Source organism: Accipiter gentilis, chromosome 6 (genome assembly GCF_929443795.1).
Source record: "Accipiter gentilis chromosome 6, bAccGen1.1, whole genome shotgun sequence".
NCBI lineage: Eukaryota > Metazoa > Chordata > Aves > Accipitriformes > Accipitridae > Astur > Astur gentilis.
In genome coordinates, this window is record NC_064885.1 from 9971495 (window position 1) to 9988174 (window position 16680).

General features: G+C 38.4%; 1 protein-coding gene across 11 annotated transcripts in view; it reads left to right on the forward strand.

The window, feature by feature from the left end:
- The window catches only part of GTF2I (general transcription factor IIi), an 80713-nt gene that overhangs the window by 18217 nt on the left and 45816 nt on the right, over positions 1-16680 (forward strand). For 9 of the 11 annotated variants that reach the window (XM_049803484.1, XM_049803481.1, XM_049803483.1 and 6 more), the window contains exons 4-9: positions 7900-8034; positions 8443-8626; positions 8826-8854; positions 10023-10071; positions 10774-10817; positions 12277-12354. In XM_049803484.1, the coding sequence (XP_049659441.1) occupies positions 7900-8034; positions 8443-8626; positions 8826-8854; positions 10023-10071; positions 10774-10817; positions 12277-12354 (519 nt within the window). Of the gene's footprint in view, positions 1-5790; positions 5908-6879; positions 6933-7899; positions 8035-8442; positions 8627-8825; positions 8855-10022; positions 10072-10773; positions 10818-12276; positions 12355-16680 lie in introns of those variants that run through there. The other 2 variants (XM_049803489.1, XM_049803492.1) reach the window with 2 other exon arrangements.

The window sequence follows — 16680 nt, forward strand, 5'->3', positions numbered from 1 at the left end:
TTCCACAGAAGCTGCTGTACACTGTGCAGGATGTCTGTGGGGAATGAGCTTTTTAGCTTAATCTCTAAGAAAGTTTCAAATGCATAAAAAGACTAGAGTGATCCTTTGGTCTTTAAGGATGTGCAAATGGGATTCTGAGTAGTCAGTCTGTGCATCACAACTACACTAGAGAGTGTCAGTCTACTTCATGTCTAGCTGTTCATCCCCATAGTCTGGAGGATGCCTGTGTGGGATTAAAGCAAATCTGTTACTGCCTAGGCCTTGTTTTCTAGGCAGCATCTTCCCAGCTATGGCAAGGAGGTATAACTCGCTTCTGTCTTTGCTTTCTGTGTTTCCTTCAGTGGCAGAATTTTGATCTGTTTCTAGGGATTCTCCTCATGAAATCTTACTCTTGCTGTTCTCTGAATGACAGAAATAGTTTCTCCTTACGTTAAATGTTAATGTTTGAACTATGACTGCACAGGACAAACCTACTCACATGTTCTAAGAGGCTGTTTTGCAGCTCTGGCTGTGATACTGCAGCACAGCAAAAGTGCTGTTGGTGAACATAGTGCGCTCCATCTGGGATTGGGGCTGTTTGATGGTATCACATACACCATACTGAGATCCTGGGCACCTGGAAGGCAACCTGAACGCTCTGGATGTGCTTTGATCAGAATTGATGGCTTTGCTCACTTCAAGAGATCTCATGAGCAGTGAATATGAGCTCTATGGTTGCTGCCTGCATGAGGACTTTCCTACAGAGGAATTTGGGGTGGTGGCTGGAGTCATCTCCTATGGAAAAGTGCATATGGACACTACAGCCCTAAAGTCCAACTGTTTGAAGGCAGCAGATTCCTTTGCCTGTCATTATCTGTCTTACGCTGTTTCTTACTGACAAGAGGTACATGCACTCCAAATTGCCTAACAGGTTTTTCAAACTAGAAATATTTTGTGAAGTAAAATAGTTAATACTTCTTTTGCGATTAAGGTTTAAAAAATGTTAGTATTCTCCATTGCACCACCACAGGTGCAATTAGTTCTAATACTGGCAATAATTAAAGCAACGCTAGCAACAAGGCCAGATCTACAAAGCAACTTAGGTACCTAAAAAGCTAGAGGAAAATTTCTGAAAGTCTTCTTGTCATTTAAATAGCTCATAAATCAGTATTTTTGTCTTGAACTATGTTCCTATTGTAGGTGACAATATCCAAAAAGCATGGTGTAAAAATACATTACTTCAATATTTTTTAACTAAAGCTCAGTAAAGCGGATAGCATATTGATGTAAATATAAATTTTAACATGCTGAAGCTCTGACTGGCATGTCTTGCTGCTTTCTTTCATTTTTCTAATGCATGAAGCTATTTATGTGTTTCATCTCATCTGTGTATTGTCTATGCACTTTTACTATAAGCAATGCTGAACAGACTGTGATATTGCAGGCCTGAGAGCATCATGCACAGATCTTGTGTTTAGAAGATGATAGGTGGGAGTCAAGCTATAGTAGTGTGAATATTTTTATTAACTCGGTAGCTCTGGGTTAATTTTAGACTTGTGCTTAAAAATGTCTTTGACTAAATCTGCTGAGATCGCCCCTGACACTGCAGCTTGCTAGTTAGTGTGTGTGTGTACTGTACTGCTAGTCTGGATGTAGTCCTTTTATGGTACTTTATCTGGATGCTCTGGTAATGATGTAAGTAAAGTATTAATACAGTTGGTTTGCTTCTTCCTTACTGTTGTGATTACCTCTGATTATATTCTGTATATCTTGCTTGTCATGCCTGTAGTAATTCAGAAGCAGTATCTAAATGGGGTGTTTAGCTTTTCAGCTCTAAAGCGGAATGTCTCAGACGTGAGTACAGACTGAATCCCCTGACCTGTATGGAAGCAGCCTAATACCTTTTCAGTATTACTCTAATAACAGAGGTTATTAGTGGGTCTAACTGCTATTGATTGTGTGTGTTTGTCCTTGTTATAGCATCTAAAGGACAATCTTCATCATCACCATCTTTGTCTCTGATTATATGCTGTGGTATTATAGTGAAAATACCATTCTGTAACTAGCTGACACCTTTTTATGTTGTTCAGAGGCTAATCCCTTGACACTAATGGAGCTAGTTTAAAAATACCAGTTCTTTTTGATGATTATGTGCCAGTGTGGAAAACTGGTTTCCCACAGTCGTTTTCTTTGGCCTTAAACTGTTCTGTGGCCAGCTGAGATTTCTGTGGCTTTTGCTGCTCCTGAAACTACAAAATATTTTGGAAGAGGAAGGAGTCATTAAATTGTAGACATAAATAGTAAATTAAAGAAAAATAGTAAGAGCCAGGTGGAGGATTAATCCTGACAAAACACTCATGGAGTTGTGCGTATGACATCACTAATCTGTTACCTACTTTAATTGCAAATGGGGGGCTGTATCTGTGATCCTTGCTTTAGCTTTGGTCTTCCAGTGCACTTCAAAATGGGTACATTTTACAGAATGCGTAGCAGGAAAAAAGGATGTTGGAATAGTTGCTTTTTAAAGCTGTGACTGCCAGGATGCTTTCCTATTGCCATGCCAGAGCTGTTTTACACTTCTGTAACTCTCTACCTCTTTTTTCATGCCAGATTTCCTTCTAGCTATTTGGGAGCGGCCTCTTTAAAACAACCTTTGCTGAATGCTTATTCTGTTTGCGTATCTGCTGAAACAGGCTCTTCCCAGTCACTTTTAATAGGAACTTACTCAGCTGTGGCTCTCAGTTGTGTTCATGAGTTTTCAACTCCCTTTTTGCAGGAGATGACTTGGAATTACTTGCACTTCTCCAAATTGCAAGACCAGAAGAGATAGATGGCTGCTCCTGGCAACACTGACTGTAGCCCATCACTATTTCCCAGCCTAATTGTGCTGGCAAACATGATATATATACTCCTATGGTGTCTGCCACTTGGGAGTTAAGACCTTGCATCTCTGCTAGTGGAAGGGATCACGTGAGCGTTCCCTTGTCCGTTTTACATTACGTGAGCCAGGTTGCATCATGCCTGCTCAGTGATGTGAATGCTAACCTGGCTGGCTCTGCCTGGGGTTAACTAGGGAACAGTTTCATAATCCTTTTTGCTTGGGAGAGTTGTGGGCATGGTAGCTGCTGGCTTCCTCTTGTGTGTCTGCAGCTCTCTGTGCAAGATGGTCTTCTGCATTTGTGCCCAGACCTCTGTGTGACTGTAAAACCTTCGCACTGTGATTTAGTTCTGGGGGTCCCCATCTTCCTAGGGTGCTACAAAGATGTCTGGAGTGCCCTGATTGCTAAAACTTATGGGACATCTTTATTTAATAAAAAGCATGAAGCTTCAGATATTCCTGCTGGAAAGCTAAGACACCTTGCTATATACATTGTGACTGCCTCTAGCCCTCTGGGCTTCTGCTTTCCCAGTCTCTTAAAGTATTTACACTGTACTCTTTATTGGAAGCATTAGCTCATATTTTGCATCTGTTTCTGCCCCACCCCTAGTTTTTGGGGGAGTTTTTCTGTTGTGGTTGTAAGTGCTTGATAAATTAACTGAACTGTGTTCATTCTTGGAGAGCTTTTTTGATTTAAGATTTAAGTTTCAAATCACTTTCTGTTTTGTATTTGCAGAATGTAGCTATGAGTTAAAGCATCTACCCTTAAAGACTTGATCAGTATATTCCTAATAAATCACATACTTAGGAATTAGTTTAAAGACAACATTCCTAGCGCTCATCACACAGTTGCAAGTAATAAAAATAAAATCCAAAGCAATCATCCCCATCTTTCTTAGAGTAAGAGCTGCTCTTTTTTGCCATTTCTGTCTCCATTTGAGCTCACTTAAACGGTTCAGCTTACAGTCCCCTTCTGCCTAACCTTTTGAAATGCAAATAATGTAGTTTTTGAGCTGTCCTGTGCTCCATATTTCTCATATTAATATGTGTTCATTAGCTGAACTCTGTGTTAATAGCCTAGATCTTAATGAAAGACATGGAAATAATTCTCCTATCTTTTAGCTTTACTTTGTGGCCTGCCATACTCTTTCTACTACTGTTCTCCTTCTCTTCTTTTTTCCCCCAACTTCCCAGACTAGTAGAAGGGCTTTACCTGAAGTGGGTGATGGCCAGCCCTGGCTAGCCATGCATTTTCGATGGTCTCCTTTGCAAGCCCTCTCTTATGGTATTAGGGGTGAATTAATCTGTTGTTCTTAAGTTTTACATTACTGGCAGTTTCCCTTGTTTTACAAGTCTGTTTACCCCTTTTCACAAGTTCTCAAAATTAAAAGAAAAATGCATTTTCAAAACTTGTTTCATACTTAGACACAAGTTATTTTTGAAGAGTTTTATAAGATCACTTTCTGCCTCCCTTCCTCAGGGGTGCTTCCTTTGCTTTCATCATCTGCCTCTCTGGCTCCATGTGTCAGGAACAGAGACTCTTGCAGGTTGAGTGCCAGTCCAGATGCCTTTTCTTTCCAGCACCTTTAGTTTTAGCCATGCCCTGCCAAGCTCAGAGCTCTGTGCTATTTTTCTGTGTTTATTTCAGATTTGGGTAAGTGGCTTCTTTTACAGTCCTATTAGAGCTCAGTTGCTTGGCTTGATTATCAGAAACCTTTCACGTTCTGTCTCTGCCTAGCTAGTTAAGGGGTATGAAGCTAACAGCTAGTTTAAAAAACTTGCTAAGAAAGTTCAGTCACAATTCAGTGGAGACCACACATCTCATTCTCTTGAGTTGCAAACAAACAGAAAATTACTGTAGATGGGTGAACTTTTTGAAATTTCCTGGCTCCTAAATTCTGCCTCAGGTGATCTGCTTTTCTTGTGGTTTAAGTGATCCTTTGATAATCATAAAATTATTTTTCTTTAATTTGAGGTTATTGCCCAATTTCCTGAAGTGTAGAACTGGATGGCCTTAAAAAGCTCACAGATTAACTGGGTGGATGCTTTATAAAACAAAGCAAAATGCTTTTAGCCACACACACGTTTACTTTCCCTCTTTCATTGCTTATAGTTATTTTCAGAGAGTAATTTTCCTTAAGCACAAATGATAAAATATACGTACCTGAATGTTGGCACAAAATAGTTGTTGCCCTTAAGTTGCCTCTCAGAGTGTCTACACAGGGGTGACATTCATACCCGTATAATCACTTCTTTACTTTCTCTACCTGGGGGATTAAAAAAATCACCTGATTAAAAACCTTCCGATGTTGTAAGATGCCTTATGTACCATGGGACTGACAGCCCTTTTGCTAGAGGAGTGTTGAGCTCCATCAGCTTCAGATACTGAATCCTACCAGCTTTTCTCTGTTGTTTGTGTAGCATGTCATCTTCAGGTCACATTTTTGAGGAAATTTCAGTTACGTAAATTGTTTCTCTGCTAAAGCTTGATTTTTGTTTCTTATTCTTTGGTGAGATGCAGACCGTGCTGGTTTTGTCACTTGTCTGCAGCACGACCCAGTGGGGCGTGCTCTGCTCTGCAGGAGAAATGCAGCCTGCCTTCTCCAAACAGCAGCTTTCCCCTTAGCCCTGAGTCAGGTGCTTTGAAGACAGACGTGGTTTATGGCCTATTTTAGTCTGCTGCACTCAAACTATGCTTTAGTGGACCTTCAGAATAAGTGTAGTATAACACTGCTGAGCTGTAACTCTCTTCATCAATTTATAAGCATGACAGCATCTATTTAAGGCAGGAGGCTATAGCATCTGTCCATACAGAGGTCAGGGTGTAGCTATCTAATTGCTGCCATGCAACAAGAAAAAATTGCCAAATTAAAACTTGATCGTTTCAAGTATTCCATTATTTGTTCTGTCATAAGATTTTTTTGTAAGAGGGCTTTTTTTACTTTAAAGCAGCCTATTCATTTTATAAGAATGGTGACATCTGGGAGATTCCTTTTCCAGCCAAGTGGTAGGCTAGGCTGTCAAACCCAGTCTGCCGCTGATCAGGACAGGTAAGAGGGAAGGGTGTCCTGAATAACCGAAACATCTGGATAGTACAAGAAGATAAGAGACACTCCACCATATGTGGGCTCTCAGTGCAAAATGAGGATTGTTAGGAGTAGGGTCATTGCCATCCTTCTGAATCCAGAATAGCTTTTGCAGAGTAACTGGACTAATCCTGCAGTATACTCCCAACTGTGCAGAATGCAATTTTTTTACCATATAACCATTCCTCACCCTTCCTGAGCCATTTACCCTGTAAATACAGCCCCCTATCCCTCTTCCCTGCCAGGTCGTGTTGCACATATCCCAGGCATCCCCTCCCAAATGTAGCCTGAATCCTGCTGGGTGCTCTAGTAATTGTAGTGAGGACTTCGACAGAGCCTGTAAGGTGTGTAACCTCCTCCATCAAGTGGAGATGTGTCCATCAGTACTGCCAGAAGGAGATGAATGGCTGCTAGGTTTGATCAGTTGTGCAAATGTCTTATAAATCTTACTGTGTTTGAGACTTGATCTTGTTTGTCAGACTTAATTGAAATTGGCCAACAAATGTGGGAGAGATCAGGGAGACAGATGCATAATGTGAGCTTCAGCAAATGGATAAAAATCCTGTAATAAAAAACTATATGGGTTTCTCTTCTAGTTAAGAAGGAAAATGTCTATCTTTTTGTCTGCTTTTCATTTTAATGGGAAGTAAGCAGTGTTGGCATCTTATTTTTTGTTTTGCTTATTATTTTTAGAAAGTGTGGGTACACTTTTGAGAAGCTACTGGTAATAAAGGCATTTTCAGTGAATCAGTCTCTTATGTGGAAAAAAACCCACCCAAAAAGCGACATTGCAGGTAGCTATAAATGAAACTGATGTCTCTTATCCCTGAGTCAGCAGGCAAACTTTATAAGCTGTCATTAGTTAAGCACCTGTGTTGTGGAATATTACTATATACCTATATTCGCATTATTTTTTTATTATGTGTCATATTGCAGAGAAAGCAAAAGTTCCAGGCCTGAAGAGCTGGAGAGCTATATGTTGCATGGAGGTGGGTTTCCAGGGCACAAAGCAGATGTGTGATCTGTAGAGGAGGAGATTCTCTTTTAAATGAAGATACAAGTTTTTAAGATTATAAATGTGTTTTTACTAAAAGCATTGCTGCTTCACCTCATTTCACAACCCATTTGTAATCAGTTGTTCAGACTGATGTTTGTTTTCTTGTATTAGCGTAGAATTATGATGCCAGCAGTACTGGTAATGTAAATCACAGTGTTTTCAGGCTTACCACTGTGCTTGCTCATGGTGAAATCATGGCACAACTTCAGCGCTTCTCTTGCACACAGGAACACAGATCTCCCTTGCTTTTTCTTTCATGTGCAGAATATGTCTGATGTTTTCCCCTATTTTTTGCTGGGTGATTCTGAGTAAATCTTTGCAAGGACTGAACAATAAGAAAGGAAGGCTGCCACCTGAAACAGTCACTTCCGTTTGCTTTTTAATATTGGAGTGTTGTTATTACCTCACTCCTTTTGCAATGACTTTTGCTCAGAGACTAGGACAAGGTGTAGGGCTGAAATCTTCTGTTCTGCATGATGATGCCTTGTTTGCAACTCCTCCTATTCGTCAACAAGAGATGTGTACTTAAAATGTCTTTTGAAAGATACAGGAGCTGTTGTGGCAAAAATCAGATCCCTTCCATAAAAAGTGTCCTGAGATTAATAGTGTTAAAAGAAGCCTGCTTGGATGTGTCTCTTAATTCATCATTCTTACACCTCAGAGGGTGATATTTGCAAAGGTTGTAAGGAAGATATAATATTTTTGGTGTAAATTTAAATTTACTCATTGCTTATGTACATAGATAAGTGCATTTGCTTCTACGGCAAATAAGTTCTTACGATTTTCCGGCAGGAATCCTTCCTTCCTGAGTGTCTGTAGCCTAACTGGAGGGACTAGGTACTGGGAGTTTTAATAACTTACTATTTTATTTTTGTCTTATTTTTATAACTATTTGCCAGGTGTTACAGAAGAGGAGAGGGCTGCAGAACTGCAGAAAACAAAAAGTATACCACCTGTAAACAGACTGACAGTGGATATTGTGGAACTGGAAGCTCTCAGAAAGTCTGTGGAGGACTTCTTCTGCTTTTGCTATGGTGGGTGATTTGAAGTCTTCTAAATAGGTGTTCTGGATTTCTATATTTTTATTCCAGTTGGGAGGAAAGTACTGCATGATCTTAGCCTTCCAACTATACCGCTGTTAAGGTGGTGAGTTTAACTTTTAGTAGCTGATTCTAAAACATACACATATATTGGATAGTTTTCTTCTTGATGTGTTTTGTGGGATATGGTTTGACATTATTGCACAGCACAGCCAATTTAGTTTTCTTTCAAGAAAGCTGCTGTATCTTAGTGGGTTCCAGTGCACATTAATGCAAGCACTACTTGGTTTCCTGTAGAGATTTGCATCTGCACCTTACTTTCGCTCCAGTCCTCTCCAAAGTAAAAAGTTTTATAAGGGGCTCGTCCTCAAAGCGATCTCTTTTTTATTTTTATTTTCCTAGGTAAAGCTTTAGGAAAGTCAACAGTGGTGCCTGTGCCATATGAGAAGATTCAGAGGGACCAGTCTGCTGTGGTAGTGCAGGGCCTGCCCGAAGGACTTGCATTTAAACATCCAGCAAATTACGATGTTTCAACCCTGAAGTGGATTTTGGAAAACAAGTCAGGGATCTCATTTACCATCAAAAGGTTATTTGCTCTGTCTTGTGCTGGTCTGTCCACTTTGGTTTTGTACTTAAATTAAGTCCAATTAATTTTAATTTTTAATTAAATACATTGCAGCCTGTTTTTCTTAAACAGGACTGCTCTCTCTTTAGTGTTACACTACCAAGTAGGTCATGATGTCTTTGCTAAAGCTATGGGTTTTTCTTTCCGTATTTCCACACAGGCCTTTCCTAGAGCCAAAGAAACACCTAGGTAAGTTACTACTTACTCAGACTAAACAGAAACAGATAAGAATTTTAGTTTAGATGGCAATATAGATACAAGATTTGGTCATGTGGATAAAGTGGCAAACTGCAGAAATTCCTAGACTGCGAGTTGCCTTACTTATGGAACTATAACCTTTTCCTTTACGTGTTCTGCCTTGAGCAACTAATTAGAGATAAAATTTGTTCTATTGCATCCTCCTCCTTTTACTGAATTTAAATTTAATGTGAATTGGATAGTATCCTAGGGAAAGGAGAAGTGAACTGATGAAGGACTGCATTGCATTTTTAGAAGATGCTAAGACTTTCCAGTGCTCTGTGTTCCAATACGTAGCTGATTTGGGCATTTATATCTCATTTTAAAAATTGATTTAATCTTCTGAAGTGGCTAGGTGTTCCTATGAAAGCTTCTATGTATTAAAAAATTCTGAGCTAGAGTGAGTTTTAAAAAATTCCACAAAGATTCACTTCTAGCTTAGAAAAAATCCTTTCTCCTGTTCCTTTCTTCGGATCATGTTGCTTTACTTGAAAATTCATATATGTGAGGATTTGTTTTATGAAGAGGATGAAGCAATCTCTATAGGAATGTAGACAAAAAAGAAAAGTTTCACTTTCTCAGGTCAAACAGCCAGAAGTCGATGCTGGATTGATAAAATTAGAAATGTGTTGCCTGTGCCTAGTAAGAAGACTAGAGAGTGGGAAATTACAGAGATTCTGGTAATAATATATTTGTATTGAAAATGCAAGGCAGGTTTTCAGTGTGGTAAATGACATTCTAGAAACATAATTTATTTATTTCTAGCTGTAATTTAGGACTAAGCTGAATCTCTGTAAAACTATCCATTTTCTTTTAGCAGAGTTTAGGCGAAAGACTTGTTTACCTTTGTTTTCCAAGATTTTCACTTAACATCATGGAAGAGACCAGTGAAAAGCATGGTGAAATGCACATTTGAAGTAATTTTATATTCATGTTGCTTTATAGATTAATGAAGCAGTTTAATAAGATCTGTCCCTCATATCTGTGAATATAGAAATTATGCACATATGCTTGTGAAATGTGAACAGGTTTTTGCTTCATGAAATCAATGTTACATTTTCAATTTGTATTTAAGGTAAAAGGAGTACGGGAAATTCAAAGATTGTCTTTTAACTTTCAGGAGCTCATATGACAGATCCTTCACATTCAATTATACCTCCAGGTGGAAGGTGAATTTAAAATAATGTCATTTTTTGTATCAACTATGTATTTTCATATAGTTTATCTTTCTCTTAATGTGCTTTTTCTGTCCAGCTGACCTTTGGATAACTTTTGCTTGCCTGGGATTATAAAAAGCATGAAGCTGAATTTTCTCTTTCTTTTGACTATTATTTGTGGGGAAGCTGTTATGAATTAAACAGATGGCAAAGTTTCCCCTCAGTTTAATTAGCCCAATGAGTGTTCTTAATTCATAGTCTGTCAGTCAGGGATAAGTTTGTCATGTTTTATGATACGGCAGCAATGGGGAACAGATGTAATGTTGCTTCCTTCCCCCTCCTCGATTAAAAAAAACTAAAATAAATTGTTTTGTTAGTAAATGAAGAGATTATATCTGGAATAAATTAAAAAATTGGTTAATGTGAAAACAGGGATCAGTTTTCTGTGCTTCTGAGTTTGCTTCTCATTAAATGGTAAAAAAGCTTTGAATATTGTATATGTCCTGAAAATGTAGGGATAGGAGATTCCTGGCAATTCCCTTGAGATAAATCAGATAAGCCAAGATGCGGGGCTTTTTACTTTTATGTTCCTAGTTGGAAAAAAGTACTGGGAGATTGATTTTACTTGACAGCCTGTAAAGCTTGAGGAACTTTCAAAAAATGTGATGATTGTTTTTTATAATGTCAATGTGCTTGATTTGTTTCTTTTTGTAGTTGTCCTCCTATTCAAGTGAAAACGGAACCAAACGAGGATTCTGGTATGTTCAAAATTTTGCCCTTATTTGCAAAAAAATGGTCCGTTTCTGTTCAGAAGGCTGAGTTTAAAAGAAGATAGGAAGCTCCACGAAAAAAAGCAGCAAAAAGCCATCTTTTTTGAGAAGAAAATCTTTTTCTTTCCTTAAAATTGTCCACTTTTCAATTGGATTTTTTATCAAGTATTGAATCTTAGCCAAATGTTTCCATTTCTAGAAGGAGGAGATTTGTAAAATTTTGTACACTGAAGTAATTTATGTTTGTAAATATTTTAGTTTTAAGTGCAGAAGATCCTTCTTTGGTTTTTATTTTGTTCCAATTAAAGATCACTTTGTCACTAATGGGGAACGAAAACCACTTTTTTTGTTAATATTACTAAAATATTAAAATGACAGAATGTCAATTTTCTAGCTAAAATGGAAATAAATAAATAATAAATAGCAAAAGGCATTATTTGTTGTTTAAAAAAAAACGCCCAAGCATTCCTAAGTTCCCCTGCAGGTAGGACATGATCCTGCAAGGCACTGTGATCTGCAGCAGAGCAATGCTTAAGTGTATGCTTTGAGGTAAAGGCATGAATAATCCCATTAAAGCCAATGAGATGACAGGTGTGCTTAGAGATAAGCTGGTGATTTTCCCTTTTGTTGGGTTGGGCTACACTGCTCAGCATTTTGTATAAGAATTAAGTTTTTATATTTAGTCCTGTTTTTTGCTCTAGTTCTTTGTGCTTCGCAACTTTAAACTTGTGGCTTGGGAACCTTGCATAGTTAACATTTAGCTTAATGTGTGTGAAGAGTTGAGCTTTGCATCAAGTCAGTCCCAGACTCTTTCCAGTGCTGCTTTCTAGGCATTTTAAGTAAGTCTCCTTTTGTCGACATGGTTTGAAAACATTTTAGGGAATGCTGTGAAGGCTTATGGAGGGGATATTTCACTTGAAGGAAGCCAAGAGCAGTTGAGGACCTGTGGTGTTGCTCCATCAGCAGCACAGTTTGATGTAGACTGTATCTGAATTTGGCTGTACAGAGGAGTGAGTAGGAGTAGGTCTAGAAGTACTTTCAGCACAATGAGTGATAAAATAATTTTCTTCTTTCCTTTTTTTTTTTTTTTTTTTTTTTTTTTGGCTGTGGTAATGGGCAAAAAGGAAGGAGACCATTTTTTTTAAGTTCTTAGGATCCAAGGTATCATTTTCAAGGATGTCTAGTTTGTAGGGAAGCATTTAATCCTGAATCCCTTCTGGTGGTGACCAAATTGAAACATAAGAAATGAGCAGGTTGTTTTAATTCAACAGTTGCTTAGTGTCTCAGCACCTGAAAATCCTTCTTTTTTTCTTTTTTTGAATAGAGTCCAGTTAGGATCTTGGTGGGTGTTTTGTTTGGGTTTGGGTTTTTTTTGTTGTTGTTTGTTTTGGTTTTTTAAGAATCTGGTTATTGGTTTCTATTTTTGATTCCTTTGTTGCTTCTACAGGAGTTGCTTTGGAAATGGCAACAGTAACAGTGAAGGAGGAATCAGATGATCCTGACTATTATCAATACAACATTCCAGGTAATGATACTAACTTTCATATGTGTTTACCTCATGAAAGGGTTGATTGCTTAAGTGTTGCTCTCTCTGTGCCTCTCCTTTTACTTATTCTTGGTCATTAAATGTGCAATTATTTAGCTCTGATACAGTATCTCCATGGTGGCTATCATTTATTCTGAAGAACACCAAAAGAGCAAAAGTATAACTTCAGCATACCCATATGTGTGTGTTTGGGCTGAAGGAGAAATTCCAGGAGTCTTGAACTGCTTGGGTTTTATTCTGAGGGTCTGTTATTCCACTCTAATTCCAGTGACCTCTTTAAACAGGAAATAAACCATAATAACAATGCTGTCTAGAGCACATCTTTTCTTTAGTTTAAAGTTTCAGTAACTTTTATAGTGTATCAATCACTTTTCCTGTGTGGAATGACCAATATGTGTCAAAACTGTATTGAAAGTTTATTTATATAGACAAAGCGTAACAAGATTACTGAGGTCCATGACTCCGGCTCTGTGTATGTTTTAAGGTATCTCTCAGTTGGTTCGCCTCATCTCTACGTATCCAGTTAATACTGCAAGTTAACCTCAACTTGGAGTGGAAGAAAATAAATCATTATTTCTGTAGGTTGAAATGTACAGTAATTAAGAAGTTATGTTTATAAATGGCAATATAAAATAACTAGAACCCTAAATTTATTATTTCAGCCTGTTTGCATTTGTTGTTAGGTTAATTGAGCAATACAGAGGAGCACAGGCAAGCTGCCACATATCTCTGAAGGATAGCTGCATGTTCAACAATGAAGTGCAGAACAGCACATCCTTTCATTTTGTAATATTATATATTATTGAGATAACATTTTTGTGCATGTTTAGACACAAAGATTCTTGAGATTATTTTCTAATGTGCTTTAATAACTAACTACAGGATTGTAGAATCAATATTCTCGTACTGGCATGTCTCAAGTAGTGTACAAGCACTGTTCAGAGAGATCTTAACTGTGCAGCATAGCAAAATGTCACTACTCAAGTTCAGAATTGGAAAGGTGAATTCTCTGGTATTAGGATTATCTTTTCTTCATATTTGTACATTGCCTAGCCTCAGGGGATGGGGGTGGTTACAGGCATGATATAGTGTAGTAAAAATAGATACGTTTTTAGAGACAACCTAATCATTGTTCCTTCCAAAGCCAGGTCCTGTCATCTTTTTGCTTTTCAGCCTCTTGTGGCTTTCCATTTCATGCATAAAAACAATGTCAGAATTTGGCCAATAGCCCAAAGTGTAATCCAATGCCGTTTGAAGAGAGTCTGTACTGAAATCACTTCCTTACAAAATAGTAACCCATTGTACTGCAGCATGTTTGTCTGAGCTAAAAAATCCCATTTATACAATATGTTTCCATAGTGAAGTCTAAGCAGTGTGGGTTTGGGGGAAGGAATTTCTGCTGTCTTTTACAGAACCCTAAATTTAAATCTTCTGATTGGTGAAGAGCACTATATATCTCTTTCAGATAAAATGGTGCTCAATTAATAACTCCCCGTTTCTCCCCTCCCAGTGCAGTCCTCCAAACTTGCATTTGAAACCAGACAAAACCGAGTGTGTTGGTAGAAGCGATGGGGTGCTGTGAGCTGAAAGGGATGTTACCACGTCTGGTCGTGCTGCTTTCCCCAGAGTAAAGCAGCTTCCCCTTCATTTCTTCGAGTTGCTACCACTCAGATTCAAGCCAAAGGTTGTACAAAGTGCAGAGAGCTATAAATTCAAGAGGAATATAGGGGGTTGTGTGTGCATGATGTTGCTGTGCAGAGAAGTGAACCTTAAAAAAGTGCAGTTATCCTGAGGTGTGTTCCTGAGGAATGACGCAAGTCTGCCCAAGCATTGCCTTTGTTAGAGACGTGCTACAAAATAAAGAAAATGGCTAGGGTCATAGTTCTTACTAAAAATACCCTACAGCAAAAGCTGGGCTTATCGATTTATGAGAAGAAACAACTTAACTGTTAGAGAACAGCAATGTGCCTGGGGCTTCCTGGAGAAAATGATTTACTGGTGAAATTTCATGGTTATTGTTTTTCTCTGAGTGTTTGCTTCCTCTCACAAATCTGTAATGCTGACCAAAGTGCTGTGTGCAAAATTCTCCTGTTAATCAAACAGGGGAAAAATTATACCTGTAGGTGGACGTTCTTTTCATCTCTTGTTATCGCATAGAATGTTGCAGTGTTTGGATGTTGCCATGAGTTAATACTGTATTACTAAATGTAGAAATGTTTTGAGAGTACACAGTGAGAAGACTGGGAAATAGGGACTTTAGCCATCAAAAACTTCATGTGGGTGTTTTGACAGAGTATTAGAGGCAATTTTCCATCAGTGGGCACTAGCAGTATGGCAGTGTGGGGTTTTTTTTCCAGTATCCTGGACAAACGTGAAGGTCACTGCAGTGTTAAATGCTTTGGGTGATATCAAAGACAACCTTTTTCTGGAAGAAAGGTCCAGATTTTGACTATTGACTAAATGAGGAAGAGGACTGAGCAGAGACCTGCAGGACTAAATAATGCATACTGGAGCATTCCAGCTATCATAGTTGATATTCCTGCATATACCTTACCTATAAGTACCAGTTATTAAGGCTCTTATGAAAAGAAATGTTAGTTAAAATGCTGTTTCTTAGTTTAGTAGTTGAAATGTGGTTTAGTCCTTGAACTGTGGTTTGTACTTTTAGATTAAGCATATTAATATGCTGTGGGAGTCTTTCCATGGCTGTTGCAGAGAGTCCGGCATTCATTTCTGCCAGACCTCCAGACCAGCTGAGTATGTGCAAGGCCTGATCCTAAAGCCAAGTAGCAGGGCATGTGTTCTGTACTGTGTTGATGCAAATACATCTTTGTGCCTGTAAATCCTCCTAGCTTCTATACCAGTTTCCTTGCAGGTGAGGGACTGTTAAGCTGATGCATAAACGTATTGGACAGTAACACATAGGTATCTTGGCTTCTTAATAGAAGGCTGTCCACAAGACCCAGGCTATCTTGATGGCTTTTGATGGAAAAAATGAGATCAAAATATCAGGGCCAGAGTGAGAACAGCTCTGAATGAATTAACAGAATAGAATTAAGAGTTATGCTTTTTTTTTTTTTTTTTAATTTACAAAGAAGCAGGAGTACATGGAGAAAATTTATTGAGGGTATGTACCACCTCCAATCCTCTTCATCAGCACACAGTAAAGCCAGCTTTTTTGAGACATAGCTCGTGCAGAACCGAGTAATTTGCTGACTAAGGATCAAACATTTCCTGAAAGAGGCATGTTATCTTGTCAATTTTGTGGATGCAAGTCTTCAGTTACCACTGATGCCTTGAAGTTAAAACCAAGAGAACGGAAAGCAGAAGGAAAAAGCTGTAAGCAGTGCATCCTGTGAATTGGCTGGTTCAGCTTACAAACTGTTGTCTAATGAACTGACTGGTTTAGCTTATAAACCACTCAGAAGTGAGTAAAAACTGCCTAACGTCTTTTCTCTGTAAAACACCATGTGGTTGAACAGTGCTATCAGTTTTGGAATTTCTGGAAATGTTAGCGAGGCAGTTAAAATACAGGACATTTATCCAAAACCAAATGAGATTGAAAATATTTTCTGCTGGAAAAAAAGCCCCAAATGGGAATGTAAACTGTGTTTTTATTCTCACTCTGGAACACTGAAAATCATTAATGTCTTTTAGTATGTCTCTAACAACAAAATATTTGTCCTTTGGCGATCTCCCAGAATACTAGAAGTAATGTCCATTTTAATGGGGCTAAAACTGTAAAGCTAGGCTGGCAGAACTCTAACCGCCATAATGTAAGAGTCAGTGTGTAGATACTATCTCAAACCAAGAAATTGCAGAGAATATATTGAGAAAAAAAGAAAGCACAATGTTGTGCTTCCTAAAGGCATTCTGATATTACCCTGGTAATTACATATTGTTCACGTTGCTACCATCTGTGTAGAGAAAAAAAAGACCAGAAAAGTGAGCATTGCTGACGATGCTCATCCATGACATGATAAATCCGTTGCTTCTGCCAAGTGGCACAGGTTTGTCTGTGTAGTGTTAGGACATAATCCATTAGAAACTGAGGCTGAGAAATTTGATCTCAGTGTAAATAAATGGTTTGCTGGTGGGTAAGCAGAAGGAATAGCTGTGACTGTTGAGGGAATGACGTCTACTCTTGTTTTTAAAGGAATTGTTAGAATGTGAAAAATTACATATTTGTAACGGGCATTACAGAATTTTATGATTTATGGCAACAGCCATCTTTAACAAAGGTTTCACTTCAATGCAGAACCCCAGCCCAAGTACACGATTTAGGTGCAGTGGTCTGTTAGGTAT